Here is a 22507-nt window from a genome sequence, read left to right on the forward strand (position 1 = left end):
GGACTTTATTCAACTCTCTATTCAACTCTCTGTCCAACTCTCTATTCAACTCTCTATTCAACTCTCTATTCAACTCTCTATTCAACTCTCTGTCCAACTCTCTGTCCAACTCTCTATTCAACTCTCTATTCAACTCTCTATTCAACTCTCTATTCAACTCTCTGTCCAGCTCTCTATTCAACTCTCTATTCAACTCTCTGTCCAGCTCTCCTGGGTCCAGCTCTCCTGGGTCCAGCTCTCCTGGGTCCAGCTCTCCTGGGTCCAGCTCTCCTGGGTCCAGCCTGGCCTGGTTGCTCCAGACATGTCATGGGCTCAGCAGGGGGTCAGGTTGGTATTTCCAGTGCCAACAGCATTGTCTTTATTAGGCTGAGTCTGACTCTGGCCAGTCACCAGCAGACATGACACGCACACTCAGGTGGAGGGACTGTGTGTGTGTGTGTGTGTGTGTGTGTGTGTGTGTGTGTGTGTGTGTGTGTGTGTATTCTACTTTAGATTACATGGAACTGAATCAACATAGTGAAACTGATGTAGGTTCCGTTGGAGCTGGAATAACAGGTTTTGTGATGCGACTCTAGGGGACAGGGATGTGTGTGTGTGTGTGGGGATATGGGATATGTGTGTGTGTGTGTGGGGATATGGGATATGTGGGTGTGTGGGGGGGTGGGTGTGTGTGGTGTGTGTGTGGGGTGTGTGTGTGTGGTGTGTGGTGTGTGTGTGTGTGTGTGTGTGTGTGTGTGTGCCTCCAATGACGCCTCCACAGTCAGAGAGGAATTCTGTGGTTGGAGTGTAAGAGGCTGGGGAGGTGAGGGCAGAGCTCAGAGCTTCACACCACAGCGACAAACTCCACCTCAACACCGTCACAACACAACACACACTCTGCCCTCTACCACCCCCACTCACTCCAACACCTCCTTCAGGTACCAGGGGAGGCTGGGGGGGGTAGAAATGGGAGGACGGGCTCATTGTAATGCATGGAATGGCGGCGCTGTGTTTGACACCATTCCACATTCTGTTCCATGCATTACAAAGAGCCCGTCCTGAGGATGAGGATTGAGGCATGTTTGATACCGTTCCTCATTCCAATGACCCCGTCCTCCGAGGTCGACCTCCACTGTTTGGGTACAGCTGTCCATGTCTACCTGTAAGATTTCACATATGGATTTCCCTGAAGATCATATGATGTCATAGTGTAACCAAAGAACTACGGTGATATCGCATAGCCGGACTGCATTTCCCAGCATGCACGGTCTCCTTGTCCCGTGTGTGCGGCCTTCTGACGTTAATGAGGAGTTTGGAGCTGTGGGAAGCCTTTCAGTGGCACACAGGAGGTACACACAGGGGGACGGGGAGGGGTCGCAAACAAGTGGGGGGGGAGAAAGAGAGAAAGAGGGACAGAGAGGAGAGATGCACTGAATTATTCAGGCCAACAGGACTCTCAGCCAAAGCCCTGTCCCTCTCCCCCCCCCCCCTCCCTGAAAGCTGGCCTAGCAGCCCATGTGCCTGTATGTCTCATGCTTTCCAGCACATTACTTATTAACAGTAGTGGTAACTGGAGCTGAGTAACCCAGAAAGACACACACACACACACACACACACACACACACACACACACACACACACACACACACACACACACACACACACACACACACACACACACACACACACACACACACACACACACACACACACACACACACACACACACACACACACACACACACACACACACGGTTGGCAGCCACCACAGAACAAGGTTGCCATGATGTCAACAGGACATGTGCCTTATGTCAACACAGCCAACTCTGTCTCTTTGTGATGATGTCACCACAGCCTCAGGAATCAAATGCCCTGTCTTCCTCCGTCCCTTCATTTAGACATCACTGATGGGACGACTGGTGAAAGCTGCCTTTGACCAATCCAAACATGTTAGTGATTCCTACATCAAGGAAGAGAGGAGAGGAGGGTGCATTCGTAGAGTATTGGAACAAGGCCCTTGTCTCCATCTGATGATGTCAGCACCACTAAAGCTGGAGGTGGATGGTGCATACATCCTGCAGCGCTCACTGACTGAGTTTGAAGAGGTGTGTGTGCGTGTGTGTGTGTGTGTGTGTGTGTGTGCGTGAGGTGTGTGCGTGAGGTGTGTGTGAGGTGTGTGTGTGTGTGTGTGCGTGAGGTGTGTGTGTGTGTGTGTGTGTGAGGTGTGTGTGAGGTGTGTGTGGTGTGTGTGAGGTGTGTGTGTGTGTGTGGTGTGTGTGTGGTGTGTGTGTGTGAGGTGTGTGTGTGGTGTGTGTGTGTGTGTGAGGTGTGTGTGTGTGTGTGTGTGTGTGTGTGTGTGTGTGTGTTGTTTCCCTGAGGGTTTACAGGGTGTGTAGTGCCTGGTGGTTTGCGTGGGCAGAAGAGAGATGCTGTTCAAACAAGCATGTCTCCCTGCTCTCATCTCACCACCATGGGAACCAGAACGGGTGAACCAGAACGGGTGGGAAGGCCCTGAAATATGATGACTCAGCCACACACACACACACACACACATACATACACGCACACACACGCACTCACGCGCACACACGCACACACACGCACCACACACTCATGCACACACACTCACACAGAGAGGCACACACACACACACACAGGTGCACACACACAAACACACACAAACGCACACACACACACCTTATAGTGACCATGATAAATTGCCTGTATTGTCTACAGAGGAAGGTTGATTATGTAGGCCTGTGTGTGCCTCCTCTGTGTCTCAGCTGGTGAGATCTGGAGCAGGAGCAGGGAGAGGAACACACTCTGCCATAGAACAACACAGTCTGATGATGTCTCAGGGAAAATGGGTCAGTTGTTTCTCTCCCTCTCCCCCTCTCTCCTCTCTCCCTCTACCCTCTCCCCCTCTCTCCTCTCTCCTCTCTCCCCCTCTCCCCCTCTCACCTCAGCTGAAATATGGATGTGACAGCTGCTGCAGCATATGGACAACAGGACCAGCCTGGAGGAGCTGAGCTAGACAGGCCCAACAGCTTGGGTAGGGGAGACTAACTACCAACTACCAACTACTAACTACCAACTACCAACTACTAACTACCAACTACTAACTACCAACTACTAACTACTAACTACCAACTACTAACTACCAACGACCAGACTGACAGCTTGGGTAGGGGAGACTAACTACCAACTACCAACTACCAACTATGAACGACCAGACTGACAGCTTGGGTAGGGGAGACTAACTACCAACTACTAACTATGAACTACCAGACTGACAGCTTGGGTAGGGGAGACTAACTACCAACTACTAACTATGAACTACCAGACTGACAGCTTGGGTAGGGGAGACTAACTACCAACTACTAACTACTGACTAAGGGACTGATTGGGGGTCTATGGTTTGGTGTTGGTTCATATTGTTTATATTGTATTTATTGTTCATATTGCTTTAGTATTGTTCTTGTTGTAAAGCCCTTTGAGACATTTGTCATTTGTTGTGAGACATGTAAAAAGCGCTGTACAAAAACATCCGACAACATCATCAACATTTGATCTGACATTTGATTGACTGATCGTCTCAGACTCACCCCCGTTGCTGATGGCTGAGATGCCTCTGTGGAAGTCCTCGAAGCTGATCACTCCCAACCCACTGGGGTCCAGGAACTTGGTCAGATCCTTCACCTGGAGGAGACAAAGACATGACGGGTCAAAACACACTCTTAGGTTCTGATCAGAAGAGAGACATGAAGGACTGAAACACAGTCTTTGGTTCTGTTCAGAGTCTTTGGTTCTGTTCAGAGTCTTTGGTTCTGCTCAGAGTCTTTGGTTCTGTTCAGAGTCTTTGGTTCTGCTCAGAGTCTTTGGTTCTGCTCAGAGTCTTTGGTTCTGTTCAGAGTCTTTGGTTCTGGTCAGAGTCTTTGGTTCTGTTCAGAGTCTTTGGTTCTGTTCAGAGTCTTTGGTTCTGCTCAGAGTCTTTGGTTCTGCTCAGAGTTGGGTGCTTCATACTAAACACTTGCCTCCTGCATGTCTGAATCCCTTTCATGTCCCAGATAGCGTTTTTTCAGTGAATGCATTATGACATCCTCCAAGTCTTTCAAGCACACAAGGCCATCACTCATACTTACAGAAATACTTACTTACTCCAAAACAGAAAAGTTTTGAAGTTCTGGCATTTTCAAACACGCCACGTCCTCTATGGAGACAGTCATGAAGGCTCAAAACACTCTTTAGTCACGGCCATCAGAGATCAGACCTCTCACTTCCCCTTATAATCTCATCAGACATGTTGGCTGAGTGGTTCATGAATAAACCAGAGGACACTCTGGCCTAATATGAGCATGATGTAACAGGGAGCTAGTCGCTAGGATAACACAGGATCCCACAAAGCCAGTCTGAGCTAGCCTAGCCGCGAGGAGCACAGAAAGCTAGTCTGAGCTAACCTAGCCACTAGGATAACACAGGGCTAGTCTGAGCTAACCTAGCCACTAGGATAACACAGGGCCAGTCTGAGCTAGCCTAGCCACTAGGATAAAGAGCTAGTCTTAGCTAGCCTAGCAGCTAGTAGTGCACAGGGCCAGTTTGGGCGAAGTGAATTAAGGCAGAGGGACAGGTAGAGCCATTCAAAACACACAGGCCAGGACTTTGAATCAGAGAATTGGCTACATAAAGTCACGATACCAGACATATTGCTATGAAGCTATTTCAGGCACAGTAAAAAGCCCAAACTGTCTGTGTGAGGTCTCTCTCGTGTTAATATGCTAGTCTACTGCACCTGACAGAGGTGTGATTTCAGGGAAGGGAGGGAGGAACCAATAAAGAGTGTGATATCCTCCAGAATGGCGTCCATCTTTGCACACGTTGACATATTTCAGATCGTATAATTCCTTTTATAAGGTACATGGAAAAAGCTGCTTCAGGTTTACAAGGTTGCAGTGTCTTCAGACAAGGTGAGCTTGTGGTTGTTTTACCTCCACACACACGCGCACACACACACGCACACACACACACACACACGAAGACACGCACACACACACACACACACGCACACACGTCACATAAAGCAGCACTAGCATGACCAGGTGCAATCAGTTACGAGATGCTCCTGTATCTAATCGCTAAGTAACCAGGCAACAGGAAAGGTGGTATCCAAGGAGGTTGTGTGCGTGTGTGTGTGTGTGTGTGTGTGTGTGTGTGTGTGTGTTTAGACCTCAGAGTCCTGAATCCAACATAAACATTGGCCTGGGCTGAAACATGGAACACATTGTTGTGGTTTCTTAAGACCAGGCTCTAGATTCACATACAAGCTCTCAGAAAAACACAGGAAATCACTCATTCTGACCCAGTTTCTCTACTCTTTTAGATATCAACCCTGAAAGTTTTAGAGTACAGTAGAGTAGAGTAGAGTAGACCAGAGTAGAACAGAGTGTTTCCTTTCCTCTGAGTTTAGAGCATTAGCAGAGGCTCCACCCAGCATAGGTGTGTTCATCTTTCAGTCACTAATGATAGACAGACACATGTTCTCCACTACGGGGCAATTACACATCCACTTTCTCATTAGGCTGTCATTACAATCATGCCTCACTTAGGGAAGGAGGGAGAGAGGGATGGGGGGGGGGAGGGAGGGATGGGGGAAGGAGTGTGAGGGAGGGGGGGGAGCGGGAGGGAGGGAGGGAGGGAGGTTTCTGTGGATAAAACAGTAACTGAAGCCATGAGAAAACCTCCAACTCTTAATGTAAGAGTAAAGCAGGACAAGAGATGACATGGTTCGTTACCACGGCACCCAACAGCACCGCGCCGCCTCAGCTGGGCTTAAACACCGGGCCGCCTCAGCTGGGCTTAAACACCGGGCCGCCTCAGTAAGAGCCTTTGGTTCTGAGGATGAATGGGCTTCTCTGTTCAGTACTACTGTATCAGTTACGCATTATCAGTCAATCTGCTTAGTCAACCTGAGCTCCCAACTCACACAGCTCAGCCTCTGAGAGAGAGAGAGAGAGGGAGAGAGAGAGACAGAGAGAGAGAGAGAGAGAGAGAGAGAGAAAGGTGTTTAAACTCTTAATCTGATCCTGGTTCCTTTTATTCAAAGAGAAGAAGTCAAATATTAGACTAAGTCTAAACTGTTCATAACAGCAGAGACGTACTTGATATATTTGCCTGGTAGAATGGAACTGATGGAACTGATGGACCTGATGAAACTGATGGAACCGATGGACCTGATGGAACTGATGGAACTGATGGACCTGATGGACCTGATGGACCTGATGAAACTGATGGAACTGATGGAACTGATGGACCTGATGGAACTGATGGACCTGATGAAACTGATGGAACTGATGGACCTGATGGACCTGATGGAACCGATGGACCTGATGGAACGGTCACGAAAGGTCACACAGAAGGCGAGGCACACTTTTATGAAGTACGGGTGTCGTCCAAGGGAGGCTGGGGGAGGTCGGAATGGTATCAAACACACATACTGGATGAGGAAGGGTACAGTATCAAACACGCATGTCCTCATTCCTCAATTACGTGTTTGATACCATTCCCCATTCCATTCCATGCATCACAATGAGCCCGTCCTCCGTTTGCTACCTCCACCAGCCTCCCCTGGTACAGTGTGTATTTGACCTAGGTCTGACTCTCCCTCCCTGCCTGGAGCTGAGAGAGGACACTCCCAGCTGAGGTTAGGGGAGGATAGGGAGGGGAGGGGTCGATGGGAGGGGTTGGTTCAACTTCATCGTCAGTGGTTACAGTGAGATATTCATATGGGAGTTGTTGCTGAGTGTTCTGTCAAACTCTTCCTGCCCCCCCACCCCACCCACCCCTAAACCCCACCGCTATCTGCGCTATGCAAATCCTCCTCACCCATAAATGAGCCTGGCCCAGCGGAGGATAGACGGGGTGTTTTTATGAGGTTGGAATTTGCCATCAGTCGGTTGAGAGGGGGAGAGAGAGAGAGAAAGAAAGAATGAGAGAGAGAGTGAATGAGAGGGAGGTTAGTTGTAGTTATTTGCTTGGGATGGAACGTTCGATTCACCACCTCAGACCAACAGACCACAGCCATGGAACACATGACTGAGAGCTCCAGAAACTGCTCTTCCAATAGAATCGCCCCGTTCACGCTGGTACACCGTGTCATGGCAGGCGCCAGCCAATAGCACCATGACAGAATGACGTTGTGAAGATTTCTGCCTCCACCAGCCTCCCCTGGCCTCCGCCCTCCCTACCACAGCTCACCCTGGCCTCCCCCAGCCTCCCCCCTCCCTACCACAGCTCACCCTGGCCTCCCCCAGCCTCCCCCCTCTCTACCACAGCTCACCCGGGGCTGTGGCCTGTAGCTCTGCCGTGCGCTGAAGCGAAAGTTGCAGACAGGAAGTCCCTCTGTTCCAATACGTGTTTCACACCCACAGCGGAGAGGAGGTGGTGAGACATGTTGTTGTGGACCCCCTCCCCCCTTCCTGTCACTTTTGTCGTCCTATAACAACAGCAAAACACGCAGGCCTTTTAACAATTGTAAGAAACTTGATTCCTCAAGTCCTCTCCTCCCGACCTCCGCTGGCTTCCTTCTCTAAAAGCATTGGAGGAGAATATCTAAGGGGAGGAGAATATCTAGGTCTGGGTCTAGGTCTTCCCCTTGGTCTAGGCCTTCTCCTGGGTCTGGGTCTTCTCTAGGTCTAGGTCTGGGTCTTCTCCTGGGTCTAGGTCTTCTCCTAGGTCTAGGTCTTCTCCTTGGTCTAGGTCTTCCCCTTGGTCTAGGCCTTCTCCTGGGTCTGGGTCTTCTCTAGGTCTAGGTCTGGGTCTTCTCCTTGGTCTAGGTCTTCTCCTGGGTCTAGGTCTTCTCCTTGGTCTAGGTCTTCTCCTTGGTCTAGGTCTTCTCCTTGGTCTAGGTCTTCTCCTTGGTCTAGGTCTTCTCCTTGGTCTGGGTCTTCTCCTAGGTCTAGGTCTTCTCCTTGGTCTAGGTCTTCTCCTGGGTCTAGGTCTTCTCCTAGGTCTGGGTCTTCTCTTAGGTCTGGGTCTTCTCCTGCATGTGGAGTAGGTGGCGGGTGGAGGAGAGGATGCAGGGAATCACGTTTCTAACAGTTGAGAAACGGCCAGAGCGCAGAAACTCCATTCCATGTTTGTAGTTGTAAAAGCTCCGCCCCTGAGGGCAGTGGGAGAACCCTGCTCAGAACTGAAGCTCTAACCTCACTGGCTAACCTCAGAATGGCCCTGTCCATCTATTGGTTAGCAGTGTAGAGGGAGAGGGGGAGAGGGGAGGATGGTGGTTTTGTCTGTTTCCTCTATTTGTGTGTAATCAGTGCTGCTGCATGCCTGACTGCCCACACAGACACACACACACAGACACACACACACACACACACACACTCACACACTCACACACTCACACACACTCCACTCAGACCCACTGTTGTGGCAACCCAGGGGAGCTGGATAGCAGCGGTGTGAGCCTCTTTCCTAGAGGGGGTTTTCACAATAGCTGTCCTCCAGCAGAGAGCGTAGGCCATTACTGGGCTGTTAGTCTAGCAGTGACACACTTCATCAGCTACACAGGGGGAGACGGAGCTAGGCAGAGTTGTGTGTGTACTATTGGGCCTACAATAGGCCACACACACACACACACACACACACACACACACACACAGGAGGGGAGGTTTCGGACAGGGCAGGATGGGGGACATTCCAGTGGGGATTAGTGAGGCTAGGCATAAAGGAGGGAGGGAGGGAGGGAGGGAGGGAGGGAGGGAAACAGAACAGGGGGATGGGAGGGGAGGGGAGGGGAGGGGAGGGGAGGGGAGGGGATGGAGGGACAAGAGCCGGCTCCACTCCACAATGCTTTGTTTAGAGAAAGGGTCGAAAGGGTTGTGAAGACCTCCTCCAATCAGTGAAGTCCCTGGTGCTGCCTTGTGTTCACTCCTGGATGACCTTTGACCTTCAGGATGATGGATGAGCCGTGCTGACTGATGGGAATGAGATGACTACGCTAAATGCACACACACACATACACACCTTGAGTTACACACACACACACACATACACACCTTGAGTTACACACACACACATACACACACACTTTGAGCTCCACACATGCGCACACACAGCTTGCGTTCCTGCAGACTACAAGGACAGTTCTACACAACCAGGACAGAAACACCACACAACCTGCCACAGTCTGCCTTCCCTCCATCACTCTCTCATCTCTCCATCCATTCCCAGTCTTTACCTCATCTCTCCATCAAGACCTTCACTATACTACAGCACCATTATTTCATCCCTCTCTTCATCCCTCTCTCCTTGGCCCAGTTCCATTTAGGTCCCTACTCCCTCCTTCGGTGCTGAGGCCTCATTCTACATATAATCTGTCTTCTTCCTGTTTCCTCTCTTCCTCCTCCTCTCCCCCTCCTCCTCCTCCTCCTCTCTTCCCCCTCTCCTCCTCCTCCTCCTCCTCTCCCTCTCCTCCCCCTCTCCTCCTCCCCCTCTCCTCCTCCTCCTCCTCTCCCTCTCCTCCTCCTCTCCTTGGCCCAGTTCCATGTCGCAGTCCCCTACTCCCTGCTTCTGTGTTCAGGCCTCATTCTCCATAATATATTCCACCTTCCTCTCCTCTCATCTCTCCTCTCCTCTTCTCCTCCTCCTCCTCTCTTCCCTCTAGGTCCTCCAGTGTCTCAGAGTAGGAGAGCGGATCAAAGATCAGCGCTACCTTTTGGATAACTCCTACTCAGACGCCTTGTGAAAACGGGCCAAAGGCCTCTTCCTACGTGATCCTCTCTCCTTTCCTTCCTTGTGTCCTCACCCCTCCTCCTCCTCCTCCTCCTCCTCTCACCACTTCCCTCTCCCGTTCCAGATCGTCACTCCCAGATCAACGGCTCTACTTCCTGGAATGTTTCCGGGAGCACATTTGCATGTGAAGCTGTGAGGCGTTAGTGGCGGTGGACCAGGACGTTCATGCAAACAGCGGCTGAACCCGCCTCACGCCCTCAGTTCTCCTGACGCTTCAGCACAAATGTACAACACCTGCGCAGGGACTTTCCAAGTGCACTGCAGCTACAGTACTGTTAAAAGGTGCAATACGTGAGCTTTCTAAAAGATTTCCAATGGTTGTAATGTTTAATTCGGTGGCGATCAGGGAATTAATATTTGTAAATGAGTATTTCCTTTTACTTTGTTTTGGTCCCGAAAAGCGCTTTCCAAAATGGAGTGTCTAGGGGCTACACTCAGTTTGTATACAAACATTCATACTGCCAACGTTCATACTGCCAGGGGGGTTCTAGGGGAGGGGCCAGGGGGGTTCTAGGGGAGGGGCCAGGGGGGTTCTAGGGGAGAGGCCAGGGGGGTTCTAGGGGAGGGGCCAGGGGGGTTCTAGGGGAGAGGCCAGGGGTGTTATAGGGGAGGGGCCAGGGGGGTTCTCTTGTGGCTGCCAATTAGAATTATTCAGAAACACAACAGCTAATGTCTGACACGGCAAGTCCATTTCAGGGTTTCATATTATTAATGAGGAGGATGTTGTTGTTTGGAACTTTGCGGCGGTGGCAGGTTCCCACCAGACTTACGCCCTGCTCCTTGAAGGTTCCCACCAGACTTACGCCCTGCTCCTTCAAGGGATCTTTAGGGCCAAGATAAGAACGGATCTCTGCTTACTAGACAAAAACAAAACCTTGGTTACCCAAGACAGAGGCTTGCCAGCAACGTTAACCACCAAGTAAAATGAAATGATTTGTAAAGCTTCCACAGGCACAATAAAAAGCCACAGGGACAAACAGTGTTTATCACGTTCGCAGAACCGCGGGCCGTAAACGAACTCTACACGCTCTGTAATGCAGTATAATGTTTCACTCAAACTTTCCATCCCTCTGAAAGCATTTATAGATCTCCTGTTCTTTTCATCGACACAATGGTTCTATTTACATTCTAAATGTTTTTTCGTTTTTTTAACTCAAACCCTTCCATTTAACATTTCTCCACAGGCAGTTACAGTTGACCGTGGCTATCGAGCCTGTCGTCCACGTGAGCCGTGGTCGCCCCGAACACAACGGCTCTCTCTCATTTCTCAACGGCGTTACTGAGATGCTTGCTGCTCCGCTGTGTAATTACTGAGTCACCGCTGAGGGAATAAATAATCGCATATTGATGTCATAAAGCCTCAATGTGCCATTGACTGCAAATCAAACTGAACCGCGGCATTTCTGGTATCGCTTAAAATCACGACACAACTGGAGGCTAAGCTGTGAGGCTGTGAGCCACTGTCATCTATGCAGGGGAGGCTGGTTGAGGTAGAAATCGGAGGACGGGCTCATTGTAAGGCATGGAATGGAACATGAGCCTGTCCTCCGGTGTCTACCTCCCGCAGCCTCCACTGACGGTAGCCTCCGGGGTAGAGGCCTTGAGAGCCTAGATAGACTAAATCTTGGTCGTTAAATCAATGAACACCAAATCCACTCAGAGGTCATTAGTGAGGCTACATCACATTCCTCACATTCTGAAGATAAGTCTGTCTGCTGCTCGCTGGTTTTCCTTCACGACGAAAGCAAACAGATCTGGGTCTAATTCTCTCTCATTATATATCCCTCTGTCTCCATCTCCCCGAGTCAGTGTCAGTCAGTCTCTCTCTCATTATGTATCTCTCTCTCATTATGTATCTCTCTCTCATTATGTATCTCTCTCTCTCTCCATGTCTCTCTCTCTCTCTCTCTCTCCATGTCTCTCTCTCTCCATGTCTCTCTCTCTCTCTCCATGTCTCTCTCTCTCTCCATGTCTCTCTCTCTCTCTCTCTCCATGTCTCTCTCTCTCTCCAGGTCTCTCTCTCTCTCTCTCTCTCTCTCCATGTCTCTCTCTCTCTCTCTCTCTCTCCATGTCTCTCTCTCTCCATGTCTCTCTCTCTCTCCAGGTCTCTCTCTCTCTCTCTCCCCATGTCTCTCTGGTCAGTAGTCACGACAGGGCAGACATCTGAGAAGCAGATTGAGTTAGCTGTACGGTACACTATGGACCGGACCACAGCACCTGGAAACTAGACAGGTAATACCATACCACACACACACACACACACACACACACACACACACACACACACACACACACACACACACACACACACACACACACACACACACACACACACACACACACACACACACACACTCTGGTTAGGCGAGCCGATCCAAAACAAATCCTGGGGAAACAGAGACGCCAGGGGAGGCTGGTGGAGGTAGAAATCGGAGGACGGGTTCATTGTAATGCATGGGATAGAATGAGGAATGGTATTCAACACACATGTAAACGTGTTGGATGCCATTCCCCATTCCATGGATTACAATGAGCCCATCCTCCGATTTCTACCTCCACTGTGTCCAATAGATATCCAACACCATTGAAGAACACTGACTTAAAGGCTAGGCCTCCGAGGCTAGGCCTCAGACTCAGAACTGGGAGGAATTCACCATGTCATGTTCATTTATCTAGTCTCTACTCCCTAGCCCCCTGCTCCCTAGCCCCTACTCCCAAGCCTCTACTCCCTAGCCCCCTACATCCCACTCCCCAGCCCCTACTCCCTAGCCCCCTACATCCCACTCCCCAGCCCCTACTCCCTAGCCCCCTACTCCCTAGGTGTGGGGAGAAGGCAGCCTGTCTGACAGAAACACCCTCAGCAGAGGTCAAGGTGGAGTAACTTACTATCATCTTGAAACAACAATCCAATCCTGTCAGATCTTCAGTGTCTAGGCCCTAGGGTTAGGGTTAGGGTGCAGGAAGGGGACTCTTCTGGACCACGACGGTGACTGATGAGTGAACTCTGTGAAGCCCCCCCCCCCACACACACCCCTCCCTGTACGAAAACAGGGGTCATGGGCAGGTGACGGTGACCAGGCAGCCCCTCTGACTCAGGGGAATACATTCTCCTCTTAATCCTACACACACACACACACACACACACACACACACACACACACACACACACACACACACACACACACACACACACACACACACACACACACACACTACCTACGACTGTATGCAGGAAATACAGGGGCACCAGAGGCAACCGGCTGCTTTGAACTAGGGGGGGTGGTGGCTGGTGGAAGGGGGGAGGAGGGGTTGAGGGATTAAGAGAGGCGGTTAGTCAGCTGCCGTGGCAACAGAGCCTGCTAATCCGTCTGTACCCACTGGAAACAAACCAGTGTCAATGTTGTTGACCAGGCCTGGCCTGAAATCTGTACTGAATGATTGTTGATTAGCGCAATTAACCTAAACCGTGGTCAGATCATTAACCTAAACCGTGGTCAGATCATTAACCTAAACCGTGGTCAGATCATTAACCTAAACCGTGGTCAGATCATTGCCGAATGATTGTCTGACAGTAGGGCGCTTTTCATACAATGGAGACAGAGTAGGTAATGAATGTCAAGGTAACATCTAATCAGGAACTCACGCTGGAACACGACAGTCAACGTTCTGTCAGGAAGATAGAGAAACCCACTGACTGACTGATTAAATGTAAAACCACCTCCACCATCTTTCAAAACCTCCTCTTTCAGCCAAACCATTCTGGTTCATTCCTAAAACACAGCTTTGCCCTTTGCAAGAGGCACATCCGCTGCAGTCTACTGGACACTTACCTACTGATCACTCACTGAAAGGTTATCATGTGCTTGTTTAATCACAGGGCTGGACTAACCAGTACCACCAGTTACACAACACCAGTTTGCAACTTTTCAGCTGCTAATTCGCAAATGAAAAGGTGAGTGCTTGTTGAAAGTAAGCCCAGGACAAAGCTAGGCTTGTGTCTAAACAGACCTTGACCCGGCTGGGACACAAAGGCAGGCAGGACGGGAAAAGAACCGGACACCTTTCTGACTTTGTGTACTACACTGAGCCTTTGTATGGAGAGAGAAGGACCCTCTTCACCACCACTTTGGTCCGGCCCATCAGCCCATCAGCCTGGGGCCGACACAGCTGTGAGTAGCCTCTTCACCACCACCTTGGTCTGGCCCATCAGCCCATCAGCCCATCAGCCTGGGGCCGACACAGCTGTGAGTAGCCTCGCTAGCCACCAGAAGGGACACAGAGACCCCAACGACCCTGTGGATGAATAGAATACCCTAAAACAGGGTGGGGACCTCCCTAAAAGGACCAGACAATACAAAAGAAGGGAAACTAAATGGAAAAACAAACCTCCCTTTGCTTTGACACCAAACACAGAAGGTGTCCAGAAGAACGATTGTTCACACACACAAGGGGAACTGACCGCAATCTAACTATTATTCAACACTTCTCAGACAGACGCCCCACCGCTGAGGAGTGGGTCGGGGGGAGGGGGTAGTGTTTCTTTCAGGGGAGGCTGGTGGAGGTAGAAAATTGGAGGACGGGCTCCATTGCAACACATGGAATGGAATGAGATATGGTTTCATACACACACGTTACAATGAGCCCGTCCTCCCATTTCTACCTCCACCAGCCTCCCCCTGGTTTCTGTGGAAAGGCAACACTATGCTAACCTAGGCTACATCCTGAGGTTAACCACAGATATGAACATCCAGCCTCGCCCGAGGCCTGGGTGTCAGGAGCAGGCTGGGCTGCTGCTGGAATGGAGAACAGAGAGAGGAAGGTTGTGGCCTCTGGGTGGGGCAGGACTGTCTAACATGAGACCAGGCCTACCCCAGTCTGCAGCACAATAGGGCATGGAGCCTATACAGTCTAGACAATACATGGATGATTTCCCATCATAGGTTCTAGGTCAGAAGCCTGTACTGATATATAGATTGCAGTGTGGCATCTACCAGGGGAGGCTGGTGGAGGTAGAAATCGGCGGACTGGGTCACTGTAACGCATGGAACGGAATGATACCAGTCCTCCGATTTCTACCTCCACCAGCCTCCCCGGGTAGACCGGTGGGGTAGGCCACAGCAGCTTTTTCACATGAGCACTACTAGGCTTATACCTCTACAGCAAACGGCGCGGTGACACTTGATTCAGTCTTCTAATTACCGAGCTAATTAGAAACTATATGGTCACAGTGTAATTACATATGTAATTACATGGTTATTATCTAAGAATTCTTTATTGGTAACATTGGGCTTCGCTAGGCCTAGGCTATAGCAAACACCACAATAGTCGGCTCCACAAGTGGTACTTCATATTCTAACTGCCTACCAGGAAGGACCCAGCGGTCATAAAACTGGAGAATAAAGCGTTCAATGACTCGTCTCGACGCGGGCTGCGATGCCTGTGGGCTCGGCCATCTCTGACGTACTGGATATGACACCAGTCCTGTCAGAATTCATTACAGCCAATATGTTCCCATGCAGATTTATCGAGATGCTCGACCCTAATCCCAGCTCTTGAACACCCACCAAATGCAGATTAAATATTTATCCAAACAGGGATTTAATAACGATCTGCAGAACGAGCCAAATCCACTAAATTCAATAAGCATTTTTCTCTCTCTCTCTTCTCCCCTCTCCCTCCCTCCCTCCCTCCCTCCCTCTCTCTTCTCCCTCTCCCTCCCTCCCTCTCTCTTCTCCCCTCTCCCTCCCTCAGGGTTTATGTTAAGAGTGGTATGAAGGGAAAGCCAGTGACCTGGGTTCACTATCATCACATAATGCACTACAAGCCCCACGCTGTAGAACATGGAATTACTCACTAATCACATATATAAGCCTAACACCAGTAGATTCTTCAGTCTCATGTTCACAAACCCACTGAAACCCATGTAGCCTAGCCTAGCCTAGCCTACCATTTCTCATCATACTAAATGTAGCCGAGGCTAACCCCTCTCAAGACCAATGTTGGGGTTTACATTCACATTCAAGTCATTTAGCAGACGCTTTTATCCAAAGCGGCTTACAATAAGTACGTTTGTCTAAAGTAAGCGAATCAACTATACTTCGGTCATTGAGGAGCCCAGGTGTACCCTAAAGAGACGAGGAGGAGGAGCCCAGGTGTACCCTAAAGAAACGAGGAGGAGGAGGAGGAGCCCAGGTGTACCCTAAAGAGACGAGGAGGAGGAGCCCAGGTGTACCCTAAAGAGACAGGTCTTGTGGTCCTACATGTGCTGAGGGTTTGAATAATGAACCAGCCCACAGAGATCCTCAGTGTGATCCAGCCCAGTGCTCATGTTTCCCTGGTCTATTGTGTGTGAGAGTAACTGGACCCAGCAGGGAGCTCTCTCAGCCATCACACGAGACAGTGGGGCAGGCAGTGTGTCTGAATAAGAGCCTACTCCACCTGCCTGGGTCCAGGTAGACACTGTGTGACAAATGTCCCCCCCATCCCCACCATGTAATGCTTTAGGCTCTCTCTCAAACTAGCCTAGTTTCAATAACAGGTTTTTTCAAATATAAAGACAGTCACACTCTCTGTTGCTTCCAGTAGCATTAGTCTACAACAAACCAACACACACCCAGTTCCTGCTTCATTACCCATCCTACCAGGCTTTAACAGACAGCCCTACCAGGCTTTAACAGACAGCCCTACCAGGCTTTAACAGACAGCCCTACCAGGCTTTAACAGACAGCCCTACCAGGCTTTAACAGACAGCCCTACCAGGCTTTAACAGACAGCCCTACCCTACCAGGCTTTAACAGACAGCCCTACCAGGCTTTAGCCCTATCAAGTTCAAAACAAAGGCAATTAGTTCTCTGTTTCCCAGCCTTGCTTAGTTGCATAGTATCAGCACACACTGACATCAGAGGGATGGATTTCAGTTGATGGAATTAACCAGGCTTTTTACAGGAAGCTGTCTGTCTCTGAGGTAAAGTGGAAAATCAATAGTAAATCAGTTAGGAAGGACGATGCTCTTATGAACTTTGTTAACAAGCAGGGAAAACCCTTTCAGATTACTCTACCAGTTCACCTCCATGACATCAGGCCAGGCCTACATCAAACACTAGCTGGGAGGTGGAAAGTCACAGGCACACACACACACACACACGCACACACACACGCACACCCACAGAGAGACAGACACAGACACAGACAGACACACACACACACACACACACACAGACACACACACACAAACACACAAACGAAAATGTAGTCTCACCTGATCAGCACCATAGGCGGCTGCAAACTCCATGAACTCCTCGATGCGTACGAACCCGTCCCCATCTTGATCCAGCGCGTCAAACACGTCTTTGAGAGGAGACAGGTCTTCCTCTTCTCTCTGACTCACCACCATGTCGGGCACAGGCACCATGGCTAAAGAGGAGTCTGACACCACCATGTTGGACAGAGACAGCGTCTCCTCCTCCTCCTCCACCTCCGTCTCCACCTGGTGCTCACCAGCCGTCCACCCAGCCTCCGGAGAGGAGGAAGGAGCACCATTCAGCTCCTCCACGGGACAACCATCCCCATCCCCATCCCCATCCCCATCAAAACTACCCCGGCTTCTGTTACAATCCGTGTGTTGGAATAGACCTAGGTCCAGGTCCTGCTCCGGCTGTGGTTCCCCCTCGTCCCTCTGTTCACTGTGTTGACTCTGCTGTTCGCTAAGCAGAGCAGGAACTCTTCCGTCCCGCTCCAGTACAGCCTCCCCGGGCGCTGACATGTCCCACCCTGTTTCCTCATGGCTCTGCGGGGGAGGAGCAGCCGCCTCCGTGGTCAACCGGTGATCCAGAGCCATTTCCTCTTCTTCTCTGTCCTCATGTTGGGAAACAACGTCAGAGAGAACGCCGCCGTCTTCTTCCTCCATCAAGCCCTCCTCTGGGGAGCCGTGGTGGTGGAGGTGGGTCTCCGCAGGGAGGCAGGCACCGGGGGAGTCGTCCCCCGGGACCGAGGCATCTCCGTGGGATAGGAGCCTGGGCGGCGAGGGGTCTGGCGGTGGAGGAGCGGCGTTCAGACCGGGAGACGAGGAGGAGTCACCCTCACCCCTGTGCTCGTAGGAGGAGGAGGAAGGAGGCAGGGTTGGAGGAGCCAACGTGTGCTGCTGCTCTGACTCCTCCACAGGTGAACCTGAGGGAGGAACACCTGGACAGAGGCTAGTAGGACAGAGGCTGAGTCTGCCGTCACAACACTCCGGAACCTCCAGATCCAGCAAAGACACGACGTCAGCAGCGACGAAACCTTCCAGGCGTTCCAGAACCTCCGGAGACACGCTGAGGCAGTCAGCGGGGAGGAGAAGGATGTCGTCGCTGTGTGAGAGGAGGCTACAGCCAGCATCAGGTGGTACTCCAGCAGTGTCGTGTGTTAGAGTTAGACTGCTCTCAGGTAGAGCCTCTAAGATAGTGTTACTCCTGCTGCTGCTGCTGCTGCTGGTGGTGGTGGTGGTGGTGAGGTGATCAGTCACGAGAGGCTCCGGGAATAAACCTTTGTCCCCAGTTTCAGGTGACACGGTAGTCATAGCAGCCTCCCCGCCCAGCCAGGAGGGAGGGAGGAGGGGGAGGGGGATGGGGGAGAAGCCTCTGTCCTCGTCCAGTGACGGGAGTAGCAGCTCCTCACTGACACCCTGTGGAGTAATCTCACCTGGGAGGGTGAGGCTGGGGGAGGAGGGGGAGGGTGAGAGGTGTGGGGTCACCTCATCTGGGGGGGCTAGGCTGGGGGAGAAGGGGGAGTCTTCTTCAGGTAGGCAGGGGGAGGATGGGGAGTCTTCAGGTGAGAGGTATAGGGTCACCTCACCTGCGGGGGCTAGGCTGGGGGACAAGGGGGAGTCTTCTTCAAATGGATTGGGGGAGGAGGGGGTGCGTTCAGGTTGGCTGGGGGAGGAGGGGGTGAGTTCAGGTTGGCTGGGGGAGGAGGGGAAAAGTTCAGGTGGGCTGGGGGAGGAGGGGGAGAGTTCAGGTGGGCTGGGGGAGAAGGAGGTGAGTTCAGGTGGGCTGGGGGAGGAGGGGGAGCAGGGGAAGAGTTCAGGTGGGCTGGGGGAGGAGAGGGAGTCTCCTTCAGGTGGGCTGGGGGAGGAGGGGAAGAGTTCAGCTGGGTTGGGGGAGGAGGGGGAGTCTCCTTCAGGTGGGCTGGGGGAGGAGGGGGAGCCTCCTTCAGGTGGGCTGGGGGAGGAGGGGGAGAGTTCAGGTGGGCTGGAGGAGGAGGGGGAGAGTTCAGGTGGGCTGGGGGAGGAGGGAGAGTCTTCTTCAGGTGGGCTGGGGGAGGAGGGGGAGAGTTCAGGTGGGCTGGGGGAGGAGGGGGAGTCTTCTTCAGGTGGGCTGGGGGAGGAGGGGGAGAGTTCAGGTGGGCTGGGGGAGGAGGGGGAGTCTTCTTCAGGTGGGCTGGGGGAGGAGGGGGAGAGTTCAGGTGGGCTGGGGGAGGAGGGGGAGTCTTCTTCAGGTGGGCTGGGGGAGGAGGGGGAGAGTTCAGGTGGGCTGGGGGAGGAGGGGGAAAAGAGATCCAGCAATAGAGAGGAAGCCTCTGTGTTGGTATCTGGAGTCCTGTATGAAACCTGCACAGGTGAAGGTTCACTGAGGGATATCAGCCCCACTCCACTACTGAGCAGGTCTGGGTCACTCACAGGTGAAGGTGATTCTGAAAACTTCACAGGTGAAGAAGGTTCACTGAGGGATATCAGCCCCTCTCCACTACTGAGCAGGTCTGGGTCACTCACAGGTGAAGGAGAGGGTTCATGAACCTTCACAGGTGAAGAAGGTTCACTGAGGGATATCAGCCCCTCTCCACTACTGAGCAGGTCTGAGTCACTTACAGGTGTTTCCTGCTGCGGGGGATCAAGTTCTTCATTGGCCAGGCTGTCCCTGTCCCTCTTCCTGTCTGTGAACCAATCAGCAGAGCCGGACAGAAACAGCCCAGGTGGAGGGCAGTCACTGACACTGCTATGCTCCTCAGTGTCGTCTTCATGTGGTGATTCCTCTGGGCTTAAACTCACAGACCCCTCAATAATGTCTTTATGTGGTGATTCCTCTGGGCTTAAACTCACAGACCCCTCAATAATGTCTTTATGTGGTGATTCCTCTGGGCTTAAACTCACAGACCCCTCAATAATGTCTTTATGTGGTGATTCCTCTGGAGTTAAACTGTGGGGACCATGGTGGGAGAGATCGGGTTGCCCCCCCTCCCACAGTAAGATCTGCTCCCTGCTGGAGTACGCAGAGGTCCTGGAAAGGCTGTCGGAGTTTAAGGCGTTCTCCTGGAAAATCTCTCCCAGGCTTAGAGCCACCGCTTCCTGCTGCTGGTCGACCTTCTGCGGGAAATCCAAACCTGTCGGACCACCGATGCCGACGGCCCTCTGAGGCAGCATGGCTGCTTCCTCTGGCTCCATGAGGAGGAAGCCATGGCTGTGGGAGAGGGCTGAGTGTTCAGACTCCCAGTCCTGACGCCCCAGAGGGCCAGACAACAGGGTCTGTTCCATTTAGGTCGCTTCTTCCTGAGGCAAACGTCGAGAACTTTCGCGGTATCCGAATTAATTCAAAGTCAAAATCGAAATCCAATTCTTCCTCGGTTCGATTACTGTCCTAGTTCCTTTAGTACACATGGTGATTAGATGATCATTCGATCCGTAGATCATTTTGGCAAAGTTGTAAATACATCGCCTTCCATCACTGTCTAGATCTGAGTTGGTGACATCACTACAATAAGACACAAACTCAAGCCTACAGTGCATTCATCATATTCTCTGATCAGTCCACTCGCTGGGACCAAACTTACTGATTATCCATGATAATGTATCTACAGTACTTCATCCTACTATGAACATGTCTTAGGATAAACCCACGTCTATTCTCAGAGCATCTTTTTTATAGCATTGTGTCACAACATTGTTTTAACTACATACCATCAACTTAGGGAGACAACAAAACAGCTCGTTGAGGTGTGGGTTACCACATCAGCGGCAAGAGACTGAATGTCTACAAATGTTGAGAATCTAAGAACCAAAACGTTACTGAGGTCACAAAAAGGTATGTCTATGACACAATGGAATTAGAATGACCTAAACATTCTCAATTCTATGATGATATCATAGAAAGGACACGCAACAGTGCAGCTGACGTTCCGTTGTGCTCGACAGCGGGGCTGGCGACACCAAACCTCCGGGGAAGGAAGTACGCGAGGCGACACAGCGTGTTATCTAAATCCCAAACGCGTTGTCGCTCCGTTTCCAACCTCTTCCCCCGACTTCTGCGTGTTCATCGCCTTGTTGTTGTATCACCATGAAGACGATTCATATCAAATCGAATGCTAGCTAGCTAATGACGGTCAGACTAGGCTTTCTAGCAGTCAAACAAGGTCCACAACCTCAGCGGATATGTTCTATGACAGCACCAACTGTAGGCACTAAGTTAGGCTCAACCAGTTTACTGATGAACAACACCAACGTAATAACAGGTATATTGGTCCTAGCCTAGGCTAACGCTTGATGTCTCCGAATAATTCCGAATCCATCCCGAATCTGAGCATCCTTCGAGGCCAAAGGCAGGGAAGCTAGCTAATGAGCTAACTAGCTAACAAGCCAATCTGTATCTCTCTCTCTCTCTCTCCCTCTCTCTCCCCCTCTCCCCCCCTCTCTCTCTCTCTCTCCCCCTGCCTCTCAGAGTGAATTAGCTGGAGACTGTCTTTCTACGGGAACATTTCACTGAAACCCTCTTTTCGATATGACCATATTGTTTCTCTCGGTCCTTGAGATTTACATCCGTGGTCGGTGTTTTCCTCCGTTCCTCGTTTTGACTCCCAAAATATTCCAAGAGAGAAACGATCCACCTGTGTGTCAGTCGAGTCGAGTCGAGGACGAACAGCCTCTTGCTTGCCTCCCGATTTTCCTTCAATTATTCCTGGTCCGGACCGGGTTTACCATCCTTAACCGCCCCGGAGACATGTTGACACTTTGAATACGCTCACAGGGGTGTGAAAAAGCAGATATAAGAGCGTTCCCCGGTGTTAAACGGTGATTCCGTCGGGCCCGTCGCGTCGCTTCAGCATCACCTCGGCGGCGGCGGAGCTGCTGTCAGCCGCATACAGGCGCTGACGTTCCACGCACGCGCACCGGACGCGCCGCAGTCTCCCAGACACACAGACTCAAACCCCGGTGGTGGTGTTGGTTCCCAAGACCGCATCTAATATCACAACATCTATGTCTGGATATGCATGCTGTGTAGTGCAGGAGACGATACTATACTTTACATTATGAAAGAAGGAAAAAATACCTCGATGTTGTTGTTGGGTTAGATACATTATCTAGTCATTAAACAATGTGTGTGTTTTTACCTGTGTGACCATGTATATAGTGCAGTAGACTTACATTCTGAAAGAAGCTTGACCTACACTGATCAATACTCGTATATGAATATTCTCCTATTGTAGTTAGTGTTATGGTGGTGGGGAGGGGGGGGGCTGCGGTTTTTCATAATTAGGTAAATGAAAATGAGTTGCAACTCCTCATCACGATCAAATGCGACAATTAATAGTATACAAAGGAATGATAAGGTATTTATATAGTGTCTACCAGGAATAATGAACTAGGCTGCAATGACTGCATCACAAGTAACAGCGCCAAATCTGTTGCATTATACTCGGGCGCCCCCTTCTGGAGAACTCATCCAATGCTTGATACGGGAAAAGAAAACAGTAAAAAGCACGTTTTTTTCAATGT

At 51.0% G+C, this 22507-nt stretch overlaps 1 protein-coding gene across 1 annotated transcript in view; it reads right to left on the reverse strand.

Moving 5' to 3' along the window:
* Nucleotides 1-20272, reverse strand: part of rab11fip3 (RAB11 family interacting protein 3 (class II)) — a gene marked incomplete at its 5' end in the record, with an annotated part of 48686 nt that extends 28414 nt beyond the window's left edge. The window contains 4 exons of the mRNA XM_083687573.1: nucleotides 3585-3678; nucleotides 17027-18150; nucleotides 18445-18611; nucleotides 19983-20272. Of these exons, the coding sequence (XP_083543699.1) occupies nucleotides 3585-3678; nucleotides 17027-18150; nucleotides 18445-18611; nucleotides 19983-20272 (1675 nt within the window). The remainder of the gene's footprint in view (nucleotides 1-3584; nucleotides 3679-17026; nucleotides 18151-18444; nucleotides 18612-19982) is intronic.
* Nucleotides 20273-22507: the final 2235 nt, after the last annotated feature.

This window comes from Argentina silus (genome assembly GCF_951799395.1).
Source record: "Argentina silus genome assembly, chromosome: 16".
Lineage (NCBI taxonomy): Eukaryota > Metazoa > Chordata > Actinopteri > Argentiniformes > Argentinidae > Argentina > Argentina silus.